This window comes from Haliotis rubra, unplaced genomic scaffold (assembly GCF_003918875.1).
Source record: "Haliotis rubra isolate DU_JTF1 unplaced genomic scaffold, ASM391887v1 Scf150, whole genome shotgun sequence".
Taxonomy (NCBI): Eukaryota; Metazoa; Mollusca; class Gastropoda; order Lepetellida; family Haliotidae; genus Haliotis; species Haliotis rubra.
The window spans coordinates 486,805-514,136 of NW_025765448.1; the positions used below are offsets into that span (position 1 = coordinate 486,805).

The window sequence follows — 27,332 nt, forward strand, 5'->3', positions numbered from 1 at the left end:
AGTGGGTGAGTGTGGTTTTACGACGTTTTTAGCAATATTCTAGCAATATCTTGGCGGGGGAATACAAGAAATGGGCTTCACATATTGTACCCATGTAGGGAATCCAACCCGGTCTTCAGCGTGACAAGCGAACACTTTAACCACTAGGCTACCCCACTGCCCATTGTTACAAATAAGCGTAAACAACACAAAACAAAACGCCCCAAAAGGTCCACACAAATATAGGTAAGATTAACATATTAAAAAATCAAATCATATTCAAATAAGTTTTCTTTCAGAACTACATGTGTTAAATCAACTCACAGAGCTCCATGAAAAACAGCAATCACGGCAAAAAGTTTACAAAAATTGCAAAAGTCTCACGCCCTTCAATTTTGCATTTTTCCATTTCGGTAAGTGTCTCCAGCATGTTAACACATTACGAATGTGCGGAATCCATCCAACACAGCATCCCTGGAGCATGTCCATGTACAGCAGAAAGTGTTGGGACGACCCCCGCATGACTCAACAGGTTATGAAGCCAGTACAACATACCTGGACGATGTGTCAAGGTAATAGACAATATTCACTACTATTTCAAACTCACGTTATTTTTACACAGTTTCTTTAATTTAATATAGCAACTTATGTTCTAAACCTGTGAGAGAAAACAAGCTGTTTGACAGTTATTGGGTAACAAATGAGAAACAAATATTTCTGAAACTGTTGGGTATTTTTTGGCTTGGCTTGAAAAATGTTTTATTTCGATGCCAATAGTAAATATACATCAGCACTATTTTCCAACAATTTCTTTAATTTAATATAGCAACTTGCATTCTGTCATGAGAGAAAAATGCTATTTGCCAGTTATTTGGTACCAAATGAGAAAACAACAGTTTTCATATATACTGAGGGAAACAAATAAGGGAACACATGAAAGCACAAGTGTTCCTTTATTCTTTTCTGTGGATGAGAATATGAGAATAAATAGGGGAACACTGCGATGAAGCGGTGTTCCCTTATTTGTTTCCCTCAGTATATGTTGTTTTTACAGCTTGGCTTGAAAAAGCTTATACATGTATTTGTGTGACAACAGCAAACATATAACGTCCAGGACAGAGAATAACCCTTCCGAATTATCAGTGGGAACAAATTAAAAGGTGACAGAGAAAAGAAAATTATTTGTGGATCACTGAAAATCAGTGGTGACACCAGGTGTTCTAGATATTCTCACTGAGCGTTTTGTGACAGTTTGGATTAATGCAGTTTTATCAATATTCCAGATATATCACTGAGATACCAAGAATGGACTGGTCACTTTGTACCCATGGAATCAAACTTGGAGCTAGGCCCTTGTGAGGAAACACTTTCACCACTCAGGCAACCTACCACTACAATAGCACAAGAGTGAGTGAGTATGGTTTTACGCCGCTTTTAACAATATTCCAGCAATACACCTGGGGGACACCAGAAATGGGCTTCACACATTGTACCCATGTGGGGAATCGCAATAGCACAAGAACCTTAATCAGGATGTAATGACAGTACTTCCACATCTAAATAACACTATCCTGAGGCAAGATCGCTAAGTCACTATAAAGTTCAGCTCGAAGCACCACCTGTGGTTATTAAGAGTTTGGACCTTTCTATGTCCCTCATACTGTCCAATCTTTTCCACATCTCCTATCTATTGCATTTGTTTACAAAACAAGGCAGCACCCAATCAGATTGATAACATCAATAACCAAGATCTATATCGTAATAAAACAGGCCTAACCTTGTGAAGTGCATCAAATCACTTGAGCATGTTAATCGAAAACATGAAAATGTTTGGAAATGTTGTCAATGCCCAGTTGGGTATACACATGCTCTGCAAATCCTGTAATCCACCGAAAAGTGCAAGGCACTGCCATGTTGTTTTTGTCACACAATGTTGGATTAAGAGGAATGTTTTAGCATACGGTGTTAGCATCTACACCAAAACATAGCATCTATTCCAATAAAGAAGTTGTCTATCCCTAAAATTGTTGTCCTCTTTATCATACCAGCTTCTAAAAGCTGCTCAAAGAAATGTTGGATTACACATTCCACACATTCAACTAGTCCATCAAAAATATTACTCAGAAATTCCAGCTAGTTTGGCAATGGCAGATAGTGAAAGATATAGTCAGTTAACTCCCTTGTCTCAAGAACAGACTTAATATCGGTTAGCGCGCCAAATGAATGAGTGAAATTTACCAAAGTAAGCATTTACACCAGCTTAACGTTTTGAAACTGTCACCAGAATCTAAAATTTCCAAATCTTCCAAAGGGCCAAATGATCATCTTCATTAGAATGGCCATTTCAGATATGATTGGAGGTGAGGTGAGGTGAAATTGGGTTTAACGTCGTACTTGAGAATATTTCGCTCATATGACGACGTGCATGCGTGTGTATGTGTATGTGCGGCTTCTTGTACTAGCCGAGACTGAAGCTGGTTTTATAGTGCTAGCCCACTGAGATACCATGCCGCAGTGAAGCATGAATACCCCACTCAGACACATTATACTGACTCCGAGCCGACCAGTCCTTGTTGTACCCATTAATGCCGAGCGCCAGGCAGGGATCAACAAGTACCATATTTTAACGTCTTTGGGTATGACGCGGTCGGGGATCGAACCCGCGACCTTCCGCTCTCCGGGCGGACGCTCTAACCACTACACCACGGAGGCGGTCAGATATGATTGGAAAGCCAGATGTGCCTTTTGATTGAATATAACAATTGACTTCTTTGAGTGGCATTTACAGAGCTGGAAGTCAGATAGAACAAGTATATATGGATGACAACTTCTTCTATTCTAGAGCATGACATTTCGATACAGGTTCTAGTATCGTTTTCAAGTATAGATGATATAATATAGCAAATGCAATACCCATCTTGATTTTTGATAGTCTTGACAGACAGTGACGACAGAAACATACAAAGAGTTCTTTGATTCTGGTTACAACATATTCATAATTTCACATGTACACCAAACTATGATATAGTGTACCACCCCCTCACGAAACGTGGTCCTTAATGTTTATTAATAGAACGTTTAATCCCTGTTACGTGCAACAAGCTTAACTACAAACGCAAGGTAATGACCGAATCTGAAATCCCTCCCAAACTATACCCATTTCAACCCAACATTATTTAAACTATGAACAATAAGTCAAATGATGGATCCAAAAAAAGATCACTGAAAAGATATAACATAGACTTTCATGTCTGTATTTGTTGGAGGTGAAAATAGACGAGACCTAGGTTATAACGACACAACATCGGCAGTCCGCTGTAACATTCCCACACACACAGCAGGAACCCCCCAGCCAAACAGCATAGCCATGTTCAGCTTTAACGGGCCTAATCCTATCAAAGCCACTCTGCTCATTTATCACCCAATATTGAAATCATATCTCTTACACCAACAAAAGGTTACCGTCACAGTAGTCGAAGGCTTATATCTACATTGTGTTGGGAAAATATGTTCATATTACTTTGTACAACAGATGATTCATTGTGTAATAATGGCTTCGTACTTACCCCGCCCCATGGGGATTCCGGGAGGGAACCGATCCAGGTGACTAATGATGGTCCCAATGTGGAGATTCCGGGTTGAAAATGTCTCAGAAAAACATTATTGTCTTCCTGAAGGGATTCCTCAGGGAAAAAGCTCCTTAGTGTGTGGGGATTGTCTTCCTGTGGGGATTGTCTTCCTGTGGGGATTGTCTTCCTGTGTTGCTTCCAGGGCTGAACAGGTCTCAGAGATCCCATGATTGACTTTGCATGTGGATTCTGGGGCAGAGTAGGTCTCAAGCATCCCATAATTGACTTAGCATGAGGATTCTGGGGAAGAATAGGCCTCTAGCATCCCATGATTGACTTTGCATGTGGATTCTGGGGCAGAGTAGGTCTCAAGCATCCCATGATTGACTTAGCATGAGGATTCTGGGGAAGAATAGGCCTCTAGCATCCCATGATTGACTTCGCATGAGGATTCTGGGGAAGAATAGGCCTCTAGCATCCCATGATTGACTTCGCATGTAGATTCTGGGGCAGAATAGGCCTCTAGCATCCCATGATTGACTTAGCATGAGGATTCTGGGGAAGAATAGGCCTCTAGCATCCCATGATTGACTTCGCATGTAGATTCTGGGGCAGAATAGGCCTCTAGCATCCACTAATTGACTTCCCAAGTTGATTCTGGGGCAGAATAGGCCTCAAGCATCCCATAATTGACTTCCCAAGTTGATTCTGGGGCAGAATAGGCCTCAAGCATCCCATAATTGACTTTGCATGTGGATTCTGGGGCAGAATAGGCCTCAAGCATCCCATAATTGACTTCCCATGAGGATATCAGCGTTGAATAGGCCTCAAGCAGTGTGCGAAATAGCCACTGGCCCACTAGCCCATCAGGCCTACCATACAAACGGTGAACAAATCATCAAAACTGAACTCATATACACCAAAACAGAACAAAAATCACCAAAACTGCAACAATATCATCTAAAACCGAAACAAAACATCTGTAATGGAAGACTAATCATTTGAAATGGAAACAAAACTCGCGTATCAGCTACAAGAGCTCGCGAGAACGGTCGTCGAACGTACAAAACAGCATTCATAGCATCCCAACACGGCAGTCATAGCATCCCGAAACGGCATACAGTTCGTCAAAGATGGCGGCGAGGGGAGACGAATAGGCTTTGGTACATAATGTTTTTCGTCACTATGAGTCTAATCTTGAAAATTTGATATCGGGATGTAGTGCATAAACCCCCTATTGTAGTAAGCTTCAAACCTATGTCCATACTTCTAAGTGTCAGGCTTGCAATTCTGCACAATGTGGTCCCTCGTACGACCGAATAGGATTTCTTGTCAACATGCCATGGTCCTGTTTCTCTTCAGTTTTGTAAATAAAGTATTCATAGCATCACATTCAACATTACTATATTTTAGTGATTTAAAAAGTTTACAAAAACTTCGTTCATTCTCAGTGAATTGCATATCTAAGTGATAATTTTTAAAGTGTACGAGTGCAAACTCAATCCACTGACTAGGGCAGGGATTTCTGTTTGAAGTCCACAGGAGGCGACTTCTTGAGACTTACAATAACAAAGACGGACACATTTTTGTACCTCAAGTTGAGCTTTATTTTTTGTTAAATGATGTAAAATGTTTGGGATTGCATGGAATAGTTTGAAGTACATGGAAAAGATAAAAAAAATTTTTTTTTTTTTATTCCAGCATAATGGGTACAAACACATGGGTATGAACAGGCATAGATGGAAAAGATAAAATTGCAGAATGATAAAATCTTCCTGACACACAATACACAGTTGAAATTATAAGCAAGTTCATGTTTCCTTCTCTGATGAGAACGCAATGTAACCCGATTTTTGAACTTCTCTTTATATGGCATACACTCAAACGTTGGAATTTTCGGAAGGTTCGGTATCACAGAGATATCTGAAAGAAATATATTCACTGAATGACTTCATAAAAGTAAGATGAAACTAGAAGATCTTCGTCTGAGAACCTTACCATACGTGCAGTGTGAAGCGGTGGCATACAAACATACAAACTAAGAAGAATGTCAGATGACGAGAGGACTGACACGTCTCTCTCAGGAATCTGTGAATACGAGTTTGAGAAATTAAAAAAAAGGCAATTTGGGTAGTCAAAGTAGAAATTATCACTTAGATATGCAATTCACTGAGAATGAACGAAGTTTTTGTAAACTTTTTAAATCACTAAAATATAGTAATGTTGAATGTGATGCTATGAATACTTTATTTACAAAACTTAAGAGAAACAGGACCACGGCATGTTGACAAGAAATCCTATTCGGTCGAACGAGGGACCACATTGTGCAGAATTGCAAGCCTGACACTTAGAAGTATGGACATAGGTTTGAAGCTTACTACAATAGGGGGTTTATGCACTACATCCAATAACAAATTTTCAAGATTAGACTCATAGTGACGAAAAACATTATGTACCAAAGCCTATTCGTCTCCCCTCGCCGCCATCTTTGACGATTTGTATGCCGTTTCGGGATGCTTTGACTGCCGTGTTGGGATGCTATGAATGCTGTTTTGTACGCTCGGCGACCGTTCTCGCACGCTCTTGTAGCTGTTACGTGAGTTTTGTTTCCATTTCAAACGATTAGTCTTCCACTACAGATGTATTGTTTCGGTTTTAGAGGATATTGTTGCAGGCTTGGTGATTTTTGTTCTGTTTTGGTGTATATGAGTTCAGTTTTGATGATTTGTTCACCGTTTGTATGGTAGGCCTGCCCATGGCTCGTAAAAACCAAGTCAGGCCAGTAAATCTCCACAGTCACTGGCCCAACTGACTTTTCATAGGGTTATTTTGTAAATATATAACTCTCTCCAACTTGTTAAGCAGGGGCGGATACAGCTTTTTGAGAAAGGGGAGGGTTGCACTCTCTTGGGAAGGTGGGGGTGCACACTTCATTTTCACGAGAGTTTCAATGGTCATTTAATAAACTTTAACGACAAAAAGAGGGGTGCACACCCCTGCACCCCCCTTCTGGTTCCACCTATGTTAAGCTATAATACACTTTTAAGTCATGCAATATTATGGCCTGATAAAAATGTTCCTCATATTTGCAGCTTAATGATGAAACCTGTATCATGCTGACAATATCTTATTTTTATCTATTTTTGTAATCTTTTGCTTAGTTCCTACATTCAAATTCGGGCTATTGAATTATTTTGTGGGCTAGTAACTTTCAGGCATAGTTAGACCAACTGGCTAGAAAAATTTGGAAACTATTTCGCACACTGCTCAAGCATACTATAATTGACTTCCCATTTGGATTCTGAGGCAGAATAGGTCCCTAGCATGAAATGATTGTCTTCCTATGTGGATTCCAATGCAGAAAAGATTGCACACATGATTGTCTTCTGGTTTGGACGCCAGGGCAGTAAAGGTCCCAGACATGCCATGATTGACTTCCAGTGCGAAATCGCTAGCAGAATAGATGATCAGATCTTGCGGATTGCCTTCCCGTATGGATTTCAGGCAGAATACCCAGTATCTCATGACTGTCTTCCAAAGTAGATTCAGAGCCAGAATAGGTCCCAGACATCCATGATTGACTTTTGGAATGGACAGGTCATAGTACCTCATGATTGTTTTCCCACATAAAGTTTAGGGCAGAATTGGTCCGTGGAATCCCATGAGTGACCTCTTGTGTCAAATCCAGGGCAAAATAACAGCCTTGCTGTGCTTCAGTTTATAGTAAGAAAGTCGTTTCATCTGATCACTAAAATCTTTTCTGCAAAAGATTCAACAATTCCACTGCAAAAAGTTCTGAATTGCAACAAATTATCACCATGTGAATTAACTTCCCAAAGTAGGGATCTTGAACTTTACATCTCAGCAACTTCTATACCTTTCTACATCAACCTGGATGACTTCAATTTTATTCCCATTTCTACATCAACCATGATGACTTTTTATTCCCATTTATATTTCCATTTCACTTATCTTGCTAATTTTCAAACTGCAGCGTCTCCACATTCAAACAGGGCTTGCGTAGCACTCCTCCATCTTTGAAATAAAAAAAAAGATAAATTTTCAAATTGGCTGTCTCTAGTAACCTCATACTTAAAGTTAATACACGGAGCAAATTTGACGTATCTCATAAGCTGACCCTGTCCTCTTGATGCAGAATCAGATCCCTGCCACTCGGAGATTCCTGGTATGAAGTGCTTATGTTACGGATTTGTAACATTTGTTTGAAGGAGATAATCTTTAATGTAGCATGTTTAACACCCGAGAGGTTGCTGGCGGAGGGCAAAATAAACAGACAGTTTTTCAAGCAAGACAAAGTATCCGTGCACGGCTTTAGTTGTTGTGACCCTGGTCACCACCTTGATGTAATGTATGTGGGAAACTGGGTGGGATTCAAACACGTTACCACAAATTATGAAACTTGACGTGATCCTGTATATAATTAGTGAGCCTGTTGACATGAAAGAACATGAAATATGGATCATGTGAAGTATCGTGAGTGTGTTCTTGTCGGAGTGTGACAGTGCACTCTGACATATTCCAGTTTGATGATGACAGCATGTTGATAGACAATACAGTGACTGAGATTTTGTGTCACTCGCCATATCAGGCTTCCTGTCATCAAGTCTGACCACACAATCCACTGTGTACGGATCACCCTGACGTGAATACACAATGCCATTTAGAAAGTGGTCAAATGTAAGACATGTTATATTTGGGATTATAGTCCGTTTGGCTCAAAATCGGACCAATGAATTGCAATTTAACTCAATAACTACTAAACATATAATAATCAATGAAACACTGATCATAATCAAAACATCAGCCCAACTCTGTGATTTCTTTGTAGAATTTGTGTCCAACAAATAAATAAGTTGTTTAACAAACTATCATTAAAATTTTGACAAAGTTTGCCATTTGTTACGAGGGAGGAGTGCAAAGAGAGGAATTCTAGTACTTTTGTTGGGTTGAGTCCCATCCGCACTGGCTGAGCAGGTTAGGCGGAGGCAATTAGGTGCCTGACTCTGAGGGTGTGGGTTCGGAATCCCAGACTGGAATCAACACAACAAGAGTACTAGAATCTGTACTTTACGAAGACAGTGTTATCCCAAATATAACATATGTTACACCATGACATGCTATCAACCAAGTGACCAAGTCTGACAATCTGGGGCTACTTTCACAAAGCACTAAGGTGACCGTAAGTCTCTAAGGTAACCTTAGTGCAATGTTAAAGAATGGGAGTTCAGGTTAAACTTAATAAAGGTTGCTTCGTGAAAGGAGCCCCTGATCTATTACGTCATCTGCTAAGACCAACACTTGTTGCTGGCAACCTATTCTAACCCAGAATCTCCACAAACACTGTCAGCACAATGATTAACGTACAATGAATGGTTAGTTTGTTGACAACGCCTCAATCAGCAATATTCCAGCAATATAGTGGTGGTCTGTAAATAATTGAGCCTGGACCAGACAATCCAGTGATCAACAGCATGAGCATCAATTTACACAACTGGGATATGATGACATGTGTCAACCAAGTCAGCGAGCCTGACCACCCAACCTCGTAAGTCACCTCTTACAACAAACATGAGTTGCTGAAGACCAATTCTAACCCGGATCTTCATGGGTTAATTCATAACTTATAAGTTGTTTACAAAACATACTTATCCGATAGACTGGCAGTATCAGCTAAGCTGCTTACACCCACTGGATGAATCTGATCCACCTGAGAACAGCCTGTACATACACTGATACTGTCAAGTAATATTTCAGGTGTTTTAAGAAGCCTCTGACGGCTAGAAACATTGCAAATACTCACTGCATATTGGTTTGTTGAGAGAACAAGTTCCAGCCTCTGTTAACAATTTACCATAGTCATTAACTTTCATGGCCTACAAGATTCATAAAAAGAACATTAAACTGTGTATGTTTCAGCAATAAATAATTTAGAAATGCAAATCAGATTCAAACAGCTCACAATGAATGGTAAAACAATTTTCTGTTATAGTTTACTGAGTGTGACTGGAAGTGACTGACAAAGATGTAAAACCAAATGTTCATCCCCCACCTCTTGTCCTGCCTGTGTTCAACTTGACCTGCCAAGTCCTCAGCTCATTGCTCTCACACAACCCAAAATACTGGTTAAATTAAATCTTAAACAAAAAAGATTACTTCATAAAATCTACGACAAACAAAGAAAATATATTTGTCATGATCTAAAAAAGACAAAACCAAAATACTTCTAAGAGTGAATGTCTGATGATTGGTAAACAAAACATTAGCAGTCTTGCAGGTATTTACAGAGAATATTCCCAGTGAGTAAATATGGCTTTTATGCCCCTTTTAACAATACACATGAACCATCATGGTGAATGACAACAGAAATGTGCTTCACCAATTGAGCACATGTGATGAATCAAACCCTAGGCTCTGGAACGACTGCCCCACACTTTCACCACAATGCTACCCCACCGCACCAAGTATTCTAAAAGACATTGATCAATAATTTTCTTCTTAATGATAAATTTCAAGTTAAAAAAATAAGCAATTTCCTAAAATTTACTACAGTATTTTAATCGGGTCAGTGAAGTAATCAAATTCCAAATCAAGTTGTCATATATTCTTTTGTCTGCCCATCACACAGCGGCTATGATATCACCACGGTCAAACCCTGATCAATTCCGTTCAAACTGACCTCTTTGTTTGGTAACCTGAATATGACAAGCTTTGACTGACATTCGTTGATTGCAAAGAAAAAGACAACTTCAAATAAGGTCAAAACCCAATCACGTGTGAAATTGTTTCAGTCAATAACCCTCTGAAGATGAAGAAGTAGAAAAAGGAAGCACACACAACGATGAATAGAACTTTTCCTTGTGGTCATTTTTAATCATTGGACACCAGTGGACGAAACAGTGATATTCTAATGTATCATAAAAATGTCAATACAGTAAATTGAATCAGAGCTTAATGGACAGGCTTTCGGAAAAGGATGATTTATGGGCTACATACAATTGACTGCACCTTTGTATGTAAACGGAACAAAGCAGTGTCAGCCATTATGCTAATCAGGATAATAGTATAACAATATGGCATATTCTGTAAACAGAATCCTAGTCTTTCTGACAGCTACAGACAACAGCAAACAACAGCTGCTGTTCTTGTCATAAAAAATGTATTTGCCCTTTGATTTTAGTGGCCGTTGCTGAAGTAGAGAGGAGTAACTGCAAAGATCCAAGCATGTTTTTACAAGTCAGACAAACTTACTTTTCACTGTACAGTTCAGATACCATATTACATCGGCATTACTTATTTACGTTAATAATTGTTTGAGTGAAGATGTTTTTGACATAGACCACTGTATCTCTTTAAGCAAACAGACTTAATTGCAACAGTGTCTTTATTATATTTATTTTTGGTAATGCCACACTCTTCTATATTTAAGCTAAATGACAAGAACCTGAAAATATTCCGATCTTGACACGGCAATCCAGTGATTGACATCATGAGCATCAGAACATGCATCATCAAAGCCAGGAAGCCAGACAATACCTCTTGTCAGTCACTTCTCACAATCATGAGATGCTGAAGACGAAACCAAACCCATGATCGTCACTGATGTATTGTAAGCCATTCTATTGAGGTCAAGGTCACAAAAGACACTTCATACTATCCATATCAAGTTGTCATATTTAACTTAAAGAATCTTGGACCAATTGGAAGATACTTAACAACCTCAACATCAATCCCACATGAACATGCATGAAGTTCACCTGGAAGTCATCTTTTAACGACCAATAACAACAAGTACTGCTTGTTGAGGACTATCAACTACAACAATGTCCTGTCAAAATACAGTTTAATAGATCTCTCACATCTGACTTTTTACTTGATTTGAAATGGGAATGAGAATGGTTAGGAGTAAATTCTTCATCAGGAATGTATGGCCTCTGAGAAAGTTGACAAAGCGGCACAAGTTTCTTCATAACTACTATTTTTATTATAAATATTGAAAATTGGATGGTCAGCTGGCACAAGACTTACCTAAAGACCTCTCTAATCCAACAATACTTTGCATAAACTGATTAACTGGCATTCCATAAGTTAGTAACTGAGTGTGTGAGTGAGTGTGGATGGTTTTTCGCTGCTTTTAGCAACATTCCAGCCAATATCACGGGGGGCGGGGGGCGGGGGACACCAGGAATGTGGTGAGTAAGCGTAAGGGTAAGATACATTTATGGATGGTATCTTTATTCTATTATGATGCGACATTTCTGTATAGATTGTTATACCGTATGAAGCAAGAGTGAAGTACAGAACAGTAGAGGAGTTCCAAACATTTGGTTGGTTGGTTGGTTGGTTGTTTAATGCCGCACTCAACAATATTCCAGTTATATAGCAGCAGTCTGTAACTAATCAAGTCTGGACCAGACAATCCAGTGATCAACAACATGAGCAACAATCTATGCAACTGGGATACGATGACATGTGTCAACCAAGTCAGCAAGCCTGACCACTCGATCAGCATTTCAACTAAAATATACAGTGAGTGGGACTGAAAAGTGTTTGCTACATGTGCCAGTTTGTCTGAAATATTCTCAGCATAAACATAGTTTGCTATACTTATTAATACCAAAGCTACAGATCATTTAAGAATACAGAAGTTGTCATCAATAAAAGTATTTTTCCATTAACACTTCTTCAACATGATATGATTATTTACAGTTGCCAACACACAGTGGAGGATAAAGACTTCAACACCATGTTCATGTGTAGCTAAATATACAAAGCCATCATAATTGTTTCTCAATGGCTTGGACTGACTGACTGACAGTTTGGTTTTACACCGCTTTTAGCAATATTCCAGCAACATCACGGCGGGGGACACCAGAAATGGGCTTCACACATTGTGCCCATGTGGGGATTCTAACCCGGGTCTTCGACGTGACGAGCCAACGCTTTAACCATTAGGCTACCCCACCGCCCCTCAATGGCTTGGAATTCATCCCAGATCTTCTCATTACATAAACTCCTAGCCTGAATCAAGCTACAGCCTGGTAGGATATGATTATTGATGTACCCTGGTCCACCATCTGTAAGACGGAGGGTTGTTCATTATTGGTATCACTGTGGACACACATAACATCACTCACCAGAGCTTACAGCTGAGAACACTGTAAATAGACAGACAAACTGACATGACAAATGCCACTGTTAATGTTTATCATAAAGATTCTGTACTAAAATCGTTCCTAGCACTGCCTGCATACTTTATGCTACACATTTGTACAGAACACACATCAGGATTTACAGCCCTGTATGAAACTAGTCCATACACGCAGTATGCCAAATCCACTTGTAAATGTTGCCATTTTCAGAACAATATGTTCAACAAGGCAGCAACCACAGCGGAATATTACCTCGTATAAACCGTCGAAACTAATGAGAATCATGCGGAGAAATTAATTTCTCTTGCTCTTTTATGTAACCCCACACGCTTGTGATGTAGCTGTATCCAATCAATAATCTCTACACATAATCCGCTCTTAATAAAGTGGCACACGCCGAAATAAAACACACTCTAAATAAACATGGCAAATACTATAGGAAACCTTAATATGTGAAAAGTCGGGTTGCAGAGGCGAGCTTTGACTGACTGGCTAATTAGAATAACAATAGCAGGAACTGCGGATGGGGGACAATATCGGCAGGAATAGTTGACTGTTGGGATTTATTCTTCATCAGATGATCAACTGAAAATCAACATGGTTTAACAAGTACCCGATTATATTTCCTAATTGTGAATGAATATTGATCTCCTGAAAAATTAACATCTACTAAAGAATAAATCAATCAATGCTTGCATAAAATTAATGGATAAACTACACATACCTTCTGTCATGATTTGAACCAATGATTAGCGGTACGTTGATAGCATCCAAAAATATACATTTGACTGAGTTGTGAAGTTTTGACACATCGACTCGAAAGTATCATGACCAATATTACAGGTCTCTAATTTGTCAGAGTAACAAACTTAACGGACAAATAAAAACAACCACACATTTCATCTTGCAAAGTAGTCCTGCAAAGGTTAAGATTTGAAATGATGAATTTGTTTCTATCATCAATGGGAAAAACAGCAATCCTTCACAAAAGTGTTTTTCTGTCTTGACAGAAAGCAGGATGTCCTCCCAAAAGAAGTGAACTGTACATGAAATAAGAGTATCATCAACAAACTGCTATTTCGACCTGTAACCGCAATTGATATCTGTAGAGATATATACAGTGAGTGAGTGAGTGAGGATGGTTTTTAACGCCGCTTTTAGCAATATTCCAGCAATATCACGACACCAGAAATGGGCTTCACACATTGTGTCCATGTGGGGAATCGAACCGGGTCTTTGGCATGACAAGCAAATGCATTAACCACTAGGCTAACCCACCAACCCCACCCCCACCCCAAAGAAATTTACAGGAACACGACAAAGCTGGAACTCACAGTTTCTCCAACAGCTGGGACATGGCTTCGGCTCGGAACAGATCCTTGGCATCGAGTTCCCGTATCTGCTTGGCCAACTCCCGTATGTGATAGGCAAGTTTCTTGTACCTGAAACACAGAAAGTCCCATTCTAAACATGGAGGAATAATACTGTTACCAAGGTAACAGAGAATTGGTCAGTTTCTGTCACAGTATGTATTTTGAACCACCAACATGTTATATTGTTGTTGTTTGACTCTGCACTCCACAATATTCCAGCTATATGACTGAAGTCTGTAAACAATCGAGTCTGGACCAGACAATCCTGTGACTGACATCATGAGAATTAATGTACTACACAGTGACATGCATCAACCTGACAACATGATGAACGTTTGCCACATCTCACGATAAGCATGGGTGGCTGAAGATCATTTACCAGGTAGGCTCAGTCTCTAATCCATATTCCTTTTCTTCTGCCAAGTCCTTTCTATGAAGCTAAAGTGAGTGAGTGAGTCTAGTTTTACACCACACTCAGCAATATTCCAGCTATATGGCGGCGGTCTGTAAACAATCGAGTCTGGACTAGACAATCCAGTGATCAACAGCATGAGCATCGATCTGCGCAATTGGGAACCGATGACATGGGTCAACCAAGTCAGCGAGCCTGACCACCTGATCCTGTTAGTCGCCTCTTACGACAAGCATAGTCGCCTTTTATGGCAAGCATGGGTTGCTGAAGACCTATTCTACCCCAGATCTTTAGGGGTCTGAAGCTAAAGTGAGTGAGTAAGCTGGGTTTTATGCCACTTTTAGCAATATTCCAGCAATATCACAGCAAGGGACAACAAAAATGGGCTTCACACATTGTACCCATGTGGGAAATCGAACCCAGGCCTTCAGTGTGACGAACAAACGCTTTAACCACTAGGCTACCCCACCGCCCCCTCAGGGTCTAAGGCTGGAAATAAGACTGGAATGAATTATGCAAAAAATAGAAAATGACTGTTGAAGTGCTGCTTTACTGTAATATTCATCCATATCAAACTGGCCTGAAAAATATCAAGACTGGACCAGACAAGCCAGTGACTGAAGCATGACCATGGATTTAAACCATCAGAGCAGAATAGCATACAGTCAATTGAAACAGAAACTGCCCACCCCATCCATGCTTTCTAACACACACTGGGTGCTGGGAACCTATAATATGCTGACAACACCACATTGTCTTCCATATGACTGTAGCTGATCTGTCAGTCATCTAGACTGATCATGGTTCCGTACCACAATGAAGTAGATGACCAAGGTTTTACATAACGCGTGATTCCTACGTATTTGACGCAACAATTTTGTTAACGACTCTCAAAATACTATCATACGAGTCAAGCTTGACGCAAGTTTTATAGGTGGCCCTCAGTCACAATTCAATTCAATAAACACGATTTGATAAGCAAGACATGATATTGTTCGATTATAGTTTGACTTTTACAGAGCTGTCAGATTGTTCCAGAGAACTCAGAGGAGACAGTAATCCTGGCTGTTTTTATTGAACAATGCTGTAGTTTCATTTGGTGGTGTAACATACAGTTACCTACTGAGAATGATTAACACAAAGAAATATTAAATTTTCGTGACTCCCAAATATTGAAAATGACTCCAAAAAATAAATATTCTGAGTCACCATGACTCCCATTTTTAAAAGTCTGTGTAAAACCCTGGATGACTGCATTACAGAGAAACAACACAACTAAACGAAGGCAGTATACTACTCACACTTTGCTAAGGATCACAAAAAATTCCCAACTTTACTTAAACATAGATTTGTAATTTGAAATTGTATCCATTTAAAACTAGATAAATAATAATATGGTGACCACTCTTTAGGCAAACAGTCACTTTAATCTAACCTTATGCACTTGATATATGAATAACCATAAAAATGGTTTTCATGGCACCAGTCAACCATTCTGCAACCCGTATCTTCAGCGTGACAAGCAAATATGTTAAGCACTAGGCCACTCCCCATGACTGAAAGACCATACTACAATACTTCATCACTTTAGTGGGGCCAGATTTTTGCTGATCATCAATCAACAATTTTTCAAGCTAAAAATATTCAGTCCAAAGGTCATGTGTAGTTAGGCACAGTCATTAAATACACACAATCACATACAGGCACAGGACACACCCCTGCACGGTGAGAAGCAGCTAATGAGATCATGGGGGTTATGAAGATGTAATGTCTGGCATAGGCACGGTGAGAAGCAGCTAATGAGATCATGGGACTTGAACTGTTATGACTTGAACTCCCAGCTATCTCCTATAATCTGACTATCTCTTGATACTCAGAATGGACTTGAACTCCCAGCCATCTCCTATAATCTGACTTGAATCCAGATAGCCATCTCTTTATAATCTGATTCTAACACCCAGCCATTTCCTATCGGGACTTGAACTCCCAGGGGCCATGGTGGTCATAATCTGACTTGAACACCCAGCCATCTCCTATAATCTGAACTCCCCTCTTATAATCTGAACCCCACTCTATAATCTGACTTTGAACTCCCAGTCATTCCTCACTAATCTGACTTGAACTCCCAGCCATCTCTTATAATCTGACTTGAACACCCAGCCATCTCCTATAATCTGACTTGAACTCCCAGCCATCTCTTATAATCTGACTTGAACACCCAGCCTTCTCCTATAATCTGACTTGAACTCCCAGCCATCTCCTATAATCTGACTTGAACTCCCAGCCATCTCCTATAATCTGACTTGAACACCCAGCCATCTCCTATAATCTGATAATCTGACTTGAACACCCAGCCATCTCCTATAATCTGACTTGAACACCCAGCTTCCCCTGACTTGAACCCCCCATCTCTAATCTGATCCGCCACTGTCTGGGGTCCTATAATGCAACACCCAGACACTGACTTGAACACCCAGCCATCTCCTATAATCTGACTTGAACACCCAGCTATCTCCTATAATCTGACTTGAACTCCCAGCTATCTCCTATAATCTGACTTGAACACCCAGCCATCTCCTATAATCTGACTTGAACTCCCAGCCATCTCCTATAATCTGACTTGAGCTATCTCCTATAATCTGACTTGAACTCCCATCTTTCTCCTATAATCTGACTTGAACTCCCATCTCCTATAATCTGACTTGAACACCCAGCTATCTCCTATAATCTGACTTGAACACCCAGCTATCTCCTATAATCTGACTTGAACTCCCAGCTATCTCCTATAATCTGACTTGAACTCCCAGCTATCTCCTATAATCTGACTTGAACTCCCAGCTATCTCCTATAATCTGACTTGAACTCCCATCTTTCTCCCCAGAACTCCCAGATTTCTCCTACTCTCCCCAGCTAAGCTTTCTCCTATAATCTGACTTGAACCCCCAGCTTTCTCCTATAATCAGACTTGCACTCCCAACTATTTCCTATAATCTGAGACTCGTGAAGATCCAGGGTTAGAATTGATCTTCAAAAACCCATGCTTGTCGTAAGAAGCAACTAACAGGATTGGGTGGTCAGGCTCGCTGACACATGTCATCGTATCCCAATTGCGTAGATCAATGCTCATGCTGTTGATCACTGGATTGTCTGGTCCTGACTTGATTATTTACAGACCGCCGCCATATAGCTGGAATATTGCTGAGTGCGGTGTAAAACTAATATCAATCAATCAGTCCCATCGCCTGACCCTTCAAACCATACAACAGGAACATTCAACCACTTGAACAGCTTTATTCATACCCAATGACAGGAACATTCATATCTCACAAAGAATAATCAAATCCTTAAATTATTCAAACCCTGCAACATGACTATTCCACCTCAACATTGACCATATTTAAATCTATTAAGGATATTCAACCCCAACTACAAGAAAACCTAAACAGGGTCACATCGAACGATAGCAACAATCGAGCGCATCATTTTCAAAGAAGAAGATAACCAACCCATGATGATCTGAAACTGGTCCCTACACACTTGTATTCCATGGTGGGGGACACCAGAAATGGGCTAATCCCATGTGGGAATCCAGGCTGACTGAGTTTGGTTTTCGCGCTTTTAGCAATATTCCAGCAACATCACGCGTGGACGACTGACTGACTGAGTTTGGTTTGACTGACACCGCTTTTAGCAATATTCCAGTAACATCACAGCGGGGGACACCAGAAATGGGCTTCACACATTGTACCCATGTGGGATTGAACCCAGCGTGACGACTGACTGACTGAGTTTGGTTTTACGCCGCTGATGAGCCAGCAACATCACAGCCGGGGACACCAGAAATGGGCTTCACACATTGTACCCATGTGGGGATTCGAACCCGGGTCGTCGGCGTGACGAGCCAACGCTTTAACCAGTAGGCTGCCCCAGCGCCCCTTCGGCGAGACAAGCAAACCACCACCCCAACTGGTCTTCAGCAACCCAGGTGTCTAACATGATTGGCTGGTAAAGATGTTGACTTAAGTGATGCATGTCAGTTTATCCCAACTGCACTGATCTATGCTCATAATGTCAATCACTGGATTGTGTCATCCTGAATTGATTATTCTCAGGCAACCGTAAAATAGTTGGAATTTTGTTGGTCACAAATCTTGTTGATCACAAAAAATATACAAATTGTATAAAAAAGATACTGCTACAATCTGCAAGAAAGGGACAACCAACACAATACAGATACAAAACACTATCACCTTCACCCAGCACCTTCACACAGCACACTCATCACCAGGGAGCAGTAGGGATGTGGACATGGTTTCTGGTGAGGCTCAAACGATAATGGCTGCCTGCAACAGAATCATGACCGCCTCCACCACCACAGGTACAGCAGCAGCTGTGTCATAACCAACACCATCGCAACACAACATCTGTGAGTCACTCACAGGTTCGTGAGAACAAGAATGCTCCCATGAATCAGGACGCTTGCTACCTGTACAGGTCGTTTGAGTGAGTGAGTGAGTGAGTGAGTGAGTGAGTGAGTGTGTGTGTGAGTGAGGGAGGGAAGGAGCAAGTGAATCTTTGAGCTAGGATTCTTGCCAACTTTTCATGGTATTTATTTAAAACCTCAATTTCTATTAAGCCCAGGTCAAAACAATAAAATTCACTGAAAAAAATATAATTAATAGGAAGACATTCATTATCTACCTATTTTTAAACCCTGCAACTTAGTTGGAAAACTACTGAAAATACTTGGCATATACACATATTTGTGCTTCATGGATTGGTGAATAAAAAAAGATTTACTGTCAGATTGGGAATCAGAATGCACCTTACTTTTTGGCCTTACACCAACCAAGGAAAAAAACTTATCAAATCTTCGCACACAAGGCAATGGGTACAACACACTTGGTGGACGGCGCCACCGTTTGACATGAATCAGGCAGTAAACTATCACTGAGTGCAGACATTATGTCATTAATCCTCGTATTGGCAACATCTACCTTCTGTTTCATAAATAAAGGTAATATCCCGACCTGTTGTCAGTTGTCAGATGTCGACAGCTCCACCATGCATCGGTGGTGCTAAGCAATGATAGGCCTAATTTCCTCGGGTTACTGTAGAGACAGGAACTCAATGGCAGTAAATCTGTGCTCATTCAAGAAGTGTACTCCCAGACAGTCTTTGGTTCCAGCCACCTAGACTTGCACAAGTCTCTTGAGGTAATAATCAATAGTTTATATGATAATTTAAAAAAATATAAATATCCCTCTAACAGACTGGCATCCTTGACCTTATCTTGATTTGCCTCTTTAAAGACAGAATTACTTTACACCCATGGGCTTAGCTTTCAGTACAGCCAAGTCTACCAGCCACCATATAGTGTTCAGATATGAGGTAGACATTGTAACCAGACCAGACTAAAACACACAGGGTTCTCATACAACACCAAGAATCCAACAAATCAAATATAAACTGATTTGTTATAACTGACAGCTGACAAAGGGGTTATATTATGAACACTATGTTTGTATTTTGTTTAGTGCTTAATGCCAAACTCAGCAATATTCTTGCTATGTCACGACAGTCTGCAAATAATCAATAATAAATATGTTTTTCAACTTTTGAACATGTTTCAACTTTGGTTACTACCACTTGATCTGACATCAATTTCTGTTTGTTGTGAATGGTGTTAATACACAGATCGCTCAAGATGTCAATCACTGGATTGTCAGGTCCAGGCTGGATTATTTATAGACTGCACAGTGATGGACATTGTATGTATTATATTGTAATGATCACTGGATTGTCAGGTCCAGACATGATATTTACAGACTGCCACCATAGAGCTGGAATAATGGTTAGTGCAGTGTTGAGCAACAACTCAACAACAACAAAAACAAAACACAATTTACCAAAACAGTAACCGCCTCCGTGGTGTAGTGGTTAGAGCGTCTGCCCGGAGAGCGGGAGGTCGCGGGTTCGATCCCCGACCGCGTCATACCAAAAAGACGTTAAAATATGGTACTTGTTGGTCTCGCCTGGCACTCGGCATTAATGGTTACAACAAGGACTGGTCGGCTCGGAGTCAGTATAATGTGTCTGAGTGGGGTATTCATGCTCCACTGCGGCATGGTATCTCAGTGGGCTAGCACTATAAAACCAGCTTCAGTCTGGGCTAGTACAAGCAGCCGCACATACACATACACACGCATGCACGTCGTCATTTGAGCGAAATATTCTCAAGTACGACGTTAAACCCAATTTCACCTCACCTCACCAAAATAGTAAACATCTAAAGCCTGTCTCGCCACAGGTTCTCCTCCCAGTCAGGCTGTAATACCATGATGGAACTTAAACACTGCTCAAAGTGCGGCATAAACAACAACCAACCAACCATTCCTGAAACATGGGAAATATATGCTTGATTGGCATTTTAGAAGATGCTTTTTGATGAACATAAAGAATTTTCTGGATTTCATTTTCTTTTATTCATTGGTACAACATTCCGGGGCATGTTAATTCATATGGCAATGAATCTCACTTACAATCAAATAGATTTCACCAAGCGCAAGCTCACCGAAGCCATCCACATCAAAAGCCATAAGCCCACCATCAACCGTGACCATCCATCCGCTTATGATGCACTCCTCCACCAAGCCCAATCTACTGTATAAACTCTACTGTATAAACATCTCATTACTTGTACATCATTGGCTTCCATGTCTTTCCTTTGTCTAACTCACTGGCTTCATCAGCTTACTGCCTAGCCAATCATGTTAATTATGGTGTTGCTTTGTTACATTGTTTCATTCAGTATATATATACCCCCCTTTTCATGTTCCGATGCCTACGTTAAACCCACAATCATCACCATGTACCATTTATGCTTGACAACGGTACAAGAATCTGTATCGAAACGTCACACTCACGAATAAAAGAAGTTGTTATCCATAAAGTTTGTTCTATATCGTACTTTCCAACTTCTAAAATGCCACTCAAAGAAGTCAATTAACAAGCCTACAGCACAGAGAGAAATTTTTATTTGTTAAAGACTGGTGTTCACATTCCTATGATCAAAGCTGAAATACCAGGAAGTGAAACTGTAAGTTATCGTAACATGATGGATCATGGATTATTCCCGAAGGCTATTAAAGAAAAATAGGGGAAAGATTTCAGTTGGAAAAAAAGAATTGGTTAATAATAATGATAATAATAATTGTGAATTTATACTGGCCTTTTCCATGTTCAAGGCACATGCTCAAAGCGCTAACACACAATCTAATTATTATTACCCTGGATAACTTGTCCCACCAGGTACCCATTTTCTGCTGGATGAACAGTGGCAAGTTGAACAAATCCACTTGCTGAATGTGAGACCCCACATTCCTAGAAACTCTCAGGAGTCAAACTGCCAAACACTGTCACCCATTCAAGGACTCTCCATGCCCAACCTTGCTTAACGTCAACTGATTTGTGACCTGAGCTCTATGCACAGGACCACACACCACCATCTGGTTCCTTTACTACTGAATTCAAAATGTGTGTGCATAAAATATGATACAAACCAACTACGTCACTGTATTTCAAGTTTTAGGGACAACAGAGAACTCAACTATTGGCATCACCAACAGGTCTTCCAATCATTTTTTGAACAGTTGAGGATTTCACCTGTTTAGTAACGGTAGGTTTCTTTGGGTATTCAGTATATTTAGTCAAGCAGGTCTTTACTTAGGCGGTTTCCACTGTATTTACTAATCCCTTTTGTCCAGTCTATTTTGGCATCTTTCAACAATTGAGTAGATCTTTTTCAATATAATTCTGACTAAAAGGTGGTTTCAGCTAGTGACTTCTAATTTTCACAGATAAACTGCCTCATAACACCATCTAACTGTAAATAACTAGTTCGCTAAACTGTTGTACACTCTACATTAACACTGAAACAGAACAGAACCTGGCCAAACAGAGCTGATAGACAAGTGTCTGATTGTACCTTGTCCTGTTACTTGCCCACATGCCTTTGCCATTGGGACACTGTCAGTTTTTCATCATAGAGAAACATTTTCTGAACAGAAAACGTTCCACCTTTAAGTTCTGACCAGGTCAGCGTTGGCAAAATTGTCTACGAATTTTTTAGATAATATTGGCAACTAGTTAGAAAATAGGAATGGTACTGGCAAACCATTAAACAAAATCAGGAAGAAACGAGAACGCTGAATCCACTGTGCCACCCGACCAACATCCGCCGAAAATTAATCAATCAAACAAAATAACAAATGAATTAGAGCTTTAAAGTTAGTAACAGCAGCTCACATTAAATGTATGGGCACAAGTCTGTGTGTAGTACAGTAATGGCATACTACACGGCTATCCTGTAGTTTGCGTGTCATAGTAACGAAAAACATGACGTTTCTGGCTCTGTTGTTGTGATCGAAAACAGAACAAAATCCATGTCATTAGGAATATTTGGCTGATAACTTACTTTGTGTAATCTTCACGCTTCTGAATATGATATTTCCTCAATGCCTTGACTTCAGAAACATTATTGTCGATTTCCCAGGAAATGAAATCGACCTTTTTCAGTAATTTCTTTTCATGGTACTTCAGTTTACGAACCATCTTTGCACGTGTTCCTCAAACACAGGAAGTCAATAATGTAAGGGACATAACTCCTCTCATAACACAGTTCAAGCCGCTACAGAATATATTTATATTTCTTCTGTGGCAGAGACGATATATCGATATCGGTGTATGGTCTCTGTCTATGGTAATTAAAACAAAACTGTTGCGTATTGTCTTTTACTAAATGAATTAAATGAAGATGGGAGAATCATAAATATTAAGGAATTTATTTTGTTTTAAAATAACATGAATAAAATCATATAACCCCCTGTTAATATTGTAATGTTCTCTCTCACTCACTCACTCACTCACACACACGCATGCACGCACCCACATTGACACAAATGCGCGCGCGCGTACACACGCGCATATATTTACTAACACACACATATTGTTCATTTGTTCCACAGATTTATTTTTTTAAACATCCCACGTGTCAAGGCAAAATGACAAAGGCATACTCCACGCGTAAAAAACTAGAGATGCACGTGGTTTATGTCGGGACACACTATGGAACGGAATAATGACATTGTTATCTCACACAATAAAACATAGAAGCATGAACTGGCTAATGCACAAAGAGATTGTTCATTTTGCTTGTCGATTTACATTTGTCAATAACAAACCTGCCAATCATTCCATCCGAGGCGCGTGGCGCAACCAGGATCTCGACTGGAATCAATATCTCTACATAAACGACACCAAAAATAATTTTATGACCTGGGATTATTGTTACTTGAAAATAGGGATAATTAAGTGTGATATTCTATGAGAAGAATGGACAAATTAGAACACTGTATAGAGATTTACGACTTCCAAGAAACCGTTTTGGTACCATTTGCGTTTGACGACCCAATCTGCTTGAAAAGGAACTAAGAGCTATTACGTGTGTGGTTCGATGTTGAACGACTCGTCTATTATTTAGTTCTATTCAATGTCTACATTTATCTAACACATTTACCGCTCTGTTCAGCGTGTGAATTGTGAACCGGTATATGAACATGCCCTTTTGTAAATTTCATGTAATGAAATTATTGTGTGATAAAATCATGACGATGCTTTTATATACGAATATAAAGCGGTTATTTTTTCTTGCACAGTTAAGTGTTTTTAACAACATGTAACGCACGCGGCTACCAGCAGCTGTATGTTGACAAAGCCGAGAGGTGAGGTGAGGTGAAATTGGGTTTTACGTCGTGCTTGAGAATATTTCGCTCATATGACGATGTGCATGCGTGTGTATGTGTAATTGCGGCTGCTTGTACTAGCCCAGACTGAAGCTGGTTTTATAGTGCTAGCCCACTGAGATACCATGCCGCACTGAAGCATGAATACCCCACTCAGACACATTATACTGACTCCGAGCCGACCAGTCCTTGTTGTAACCATTAATGCCAGGAAGGGACCAACAAGTACCATATTTTAACGTCTTTTGGTATGACGCGGTCGGGGATCGAACCCGGGACCTTCCGCTCTCCGGGCGGACGCTCTAACCACAACAACACGGATGCGGTTACACAAAGCCGAGAGAGTTAAATTAGGACAATGGCCCGGCACTCGTTCCCCATCCCCGCTTGTCCGGGACCTGTGAAGATCCGTGTTAGAATTGATCTTCAGTAACCCAATACTTGTCGAAAGAGGGGACTAACGGGATCGGGTGGTCAGGCTCGCTGACTTGGTTGACACTGACATCGGTTCCCAATTGCGTAAATCGATGTTCGATCACCGGTTTGTCTAGTCCAGACTCGATTATATACAGAATGACGCCATACAGCTGGAATGTTGCTGAGTGCTGCGTTAAACAACAAACCGACCACAACCAATCGTTTGTCGGGGGTGGCACATCTCGATTTCGTCATAATATGTACCCAGGATCCAATCGGTTCATTGGAGTGAGTGAAAGAGTAAGGTTTACGCTGCTTTTAGCAATATTCCTGCAATATCAAGGCGGAGACTCCAGAAATAGACTTCACACATTGTACCCAAGTGGGGAATCAAACCCGGGTCCGGCGTAACGAGCTAACGCTTTAACTGCTAGGCTACCCCACCGCCCCTACGCCACTCAGAGAATTTATTGACAGCGGTAGAACCCGTTATTTTCAACGTACCCCGCATTACAAGGAGTAACATTTCAATGTACCCCGCAGTCAATGGCAACTCATTTGCTACTTCGTGGTAGTAATTCTTTATCTCGAATAACATTGAATCACGTATGATGTACGGAAATTACCGATGTTTTGCGAATGCAAATCGATGGAAGGGAGATAACTTTAAATCTGTTTTTCTTGTCGTCTGCAAAATCTAGCGATGGCTACAAAAAGATTTGTACCCGTGCTTCAAACAGTTCAAAATTAACATTAAGGTGTTCGGTAAGATAAATTCGTTGTTCACTGGTCACGAGGGGCCTATGGGTTGATGTACCCTCGATGTTTGTTTATAAACATAAACAAACATCGAGGGTGCATCAACCCATGTCCCCCTCGTGACCAGTGAACAACTTATAATGTCCTTAATGCTGAACTCAAGACAGTTCTTTGGCATGACGTGGTTGTGGATGGAACCACCATTTGGATGTACAGAGCTGCGCCCTTTGGGCATGCCAGATATAAACCTATGATGCTTTTGGAATAGAAGCGACAAAACCCTTTCCACATCCATAAGACATCTCTGCCAAACCCAGAGTCGATTGTACAATTGTGACTATATCATGAGTTTATACTTGTTTCAGCAGTATTACAGCCGTGCGATGTTGTTTGTAAACAAATCGAGTCTGAACCAGACAATTCAGTGATTGTCACCATGCGATACGATGACAGAGCATGTGTTCATGAAACTATGTGAAATAGTGATGATACCGGGTGTTCGCGGAAAGGTGAGAGTATCCTGCCCCACCGGTGGCAGCCGTCCTAACGTATAGTAATTTGTCCAACTGAAATAATCCGGCGACGTGTGGTATAAAGTCAAAATAGGGAATGGCATTGGACATCATTTCTGTCACTGATGCATCAAATTTGGAAATTTCATCCACATGTCTACCATAAAACGTCTTGAAAGCTTTACTGAGGCCTTGAATGTTACGTGATAAAAATGGTCCGTACCAGCGCTTTATTTGCAAGATTTCTATATTCTTAAAAGTTAAAAATATGTAAATATTGTTGAGTGAGCGAAAAACTTCGAAGATGAAATCTAGAAACGAGGAAGTCCTTGACCCAAGATCACATTTTACATCTTTATCACAGAAAATGAGGTTGGTTCAAAGAGTCGTTCAGAACCTCCTCTAAAAACCATTTTGACATTTTAACCTTAGTTTTTCAATTATGATCCGATTAGTATTTGTCTTCAGCAAACCATGTTTGTCGTAAGAGGCGATCAACAGGATCGGGTGGTCAGAATCGCTGATTCTCAATATCTCACTAGGCATTGTTTGTTTGTTTGTTCCAAGCTGACTGAGTGATACACATTTCTCTGTTTGAGAAGAGGTCCACAACTACGTGACTTCATGTCAACGCATTATAGCTAATGAATAAGATGACGTCATCATTTGTTCATGACGCAACAGAAGGTGGTTTACGACGCCGTTCCAACAGTACATTGGAAGTAAATGGGAAGGGCAGCATTTGTATTGTGTGTGTGTGTGTGTGTGTGTGTGTGTGTGTGTGTGTGTGTGTGTGTGTGTGTGTGTGTGTGTGTGTGTGTGTGTTTTCTCATCGCCCGACCGACCCATCCAATTTTATTTTTTTCATTTCAACACCGAACCTAAAACCTCTCGTCATTTAAAATGTATATCTTCTAATAAGTCTCTGCCACAAGTCCACAGAACGCGAGAAATTGTAATAAGAATTACAATAAATGAGAATCAAGAACATTATTCAGATAATTTTGTTGGTTTTTTGTTTGTTTGTTTGGCTTTTTTGTTCTCCAGACCGACCGACCCATGTTCAGAATTTGGTGGCTACGTGAAACACATAAAAAATGATTCCCTAAGAGACGCATTTGTGCTTTATTAACTGAGCGAAAAAGGATTTGAGGGAGTCTCACTCCTCTTGCAGCGCCTGCCCATATTCAGAAAACAACGCACCCGTCTCCCTATCTCTCAGGCGTGTTCAATACAGGAAAGCTTTGGGCCTTTGCTGACCGCAATTCCGTGCTGCTGAAGGTGAGAGTTGACCCTTCGTGCATGGTGGGTGTTATCGTGGATCGTACTCTTCCTTGC

General features: G+C 40.4%; 1 protein-coding gene and 1 long non-coding RNA gene across 2 annotated transcripts in view; one reads left to right on the forward strand and one right to left on the reverse strand.

Annotated features, from left to right (window-relative positions):
• The window catches only part of LOC124270257 (U3 small nucleolar ribonucleoprotein protein IMP3-like), a 99,248-nt gene extending 76,086 nt beyond the window's left edge, over positions 1-23,162 (reverse strand). Inside the window, exons 1-2 of the mRNA XM_046705294.1 lie at positions 22,980-23,162; positions 14,053-14,160 (exon numbers count right to left, since the gene is read on the reverse strand). Coding sequence (XP_046561250.1) covers positions 14,053-14,160; positions 22,980-23,116 — 245 coding nt within the window. The 5' untranslated portion in view covers positions 23,117-23,162. The remainder of the gene's footprint in view (positions 1-14,052; positions 14,161-22,979) is intronic.
• LOC124270258 lies at positions 949-27,145 on the forward strand. Its single transcript, XR_006896708.1, has 3 exons — positions 949-1,023; positions 8,541-8,543; positions 27,132-27,145. It is a non-coding gene; the product is annotated as an uncharacterized LOC124270258 (long non-coding RNA).
• Positions 27,146-27,332: the final 187 nt, after the last annotated feature.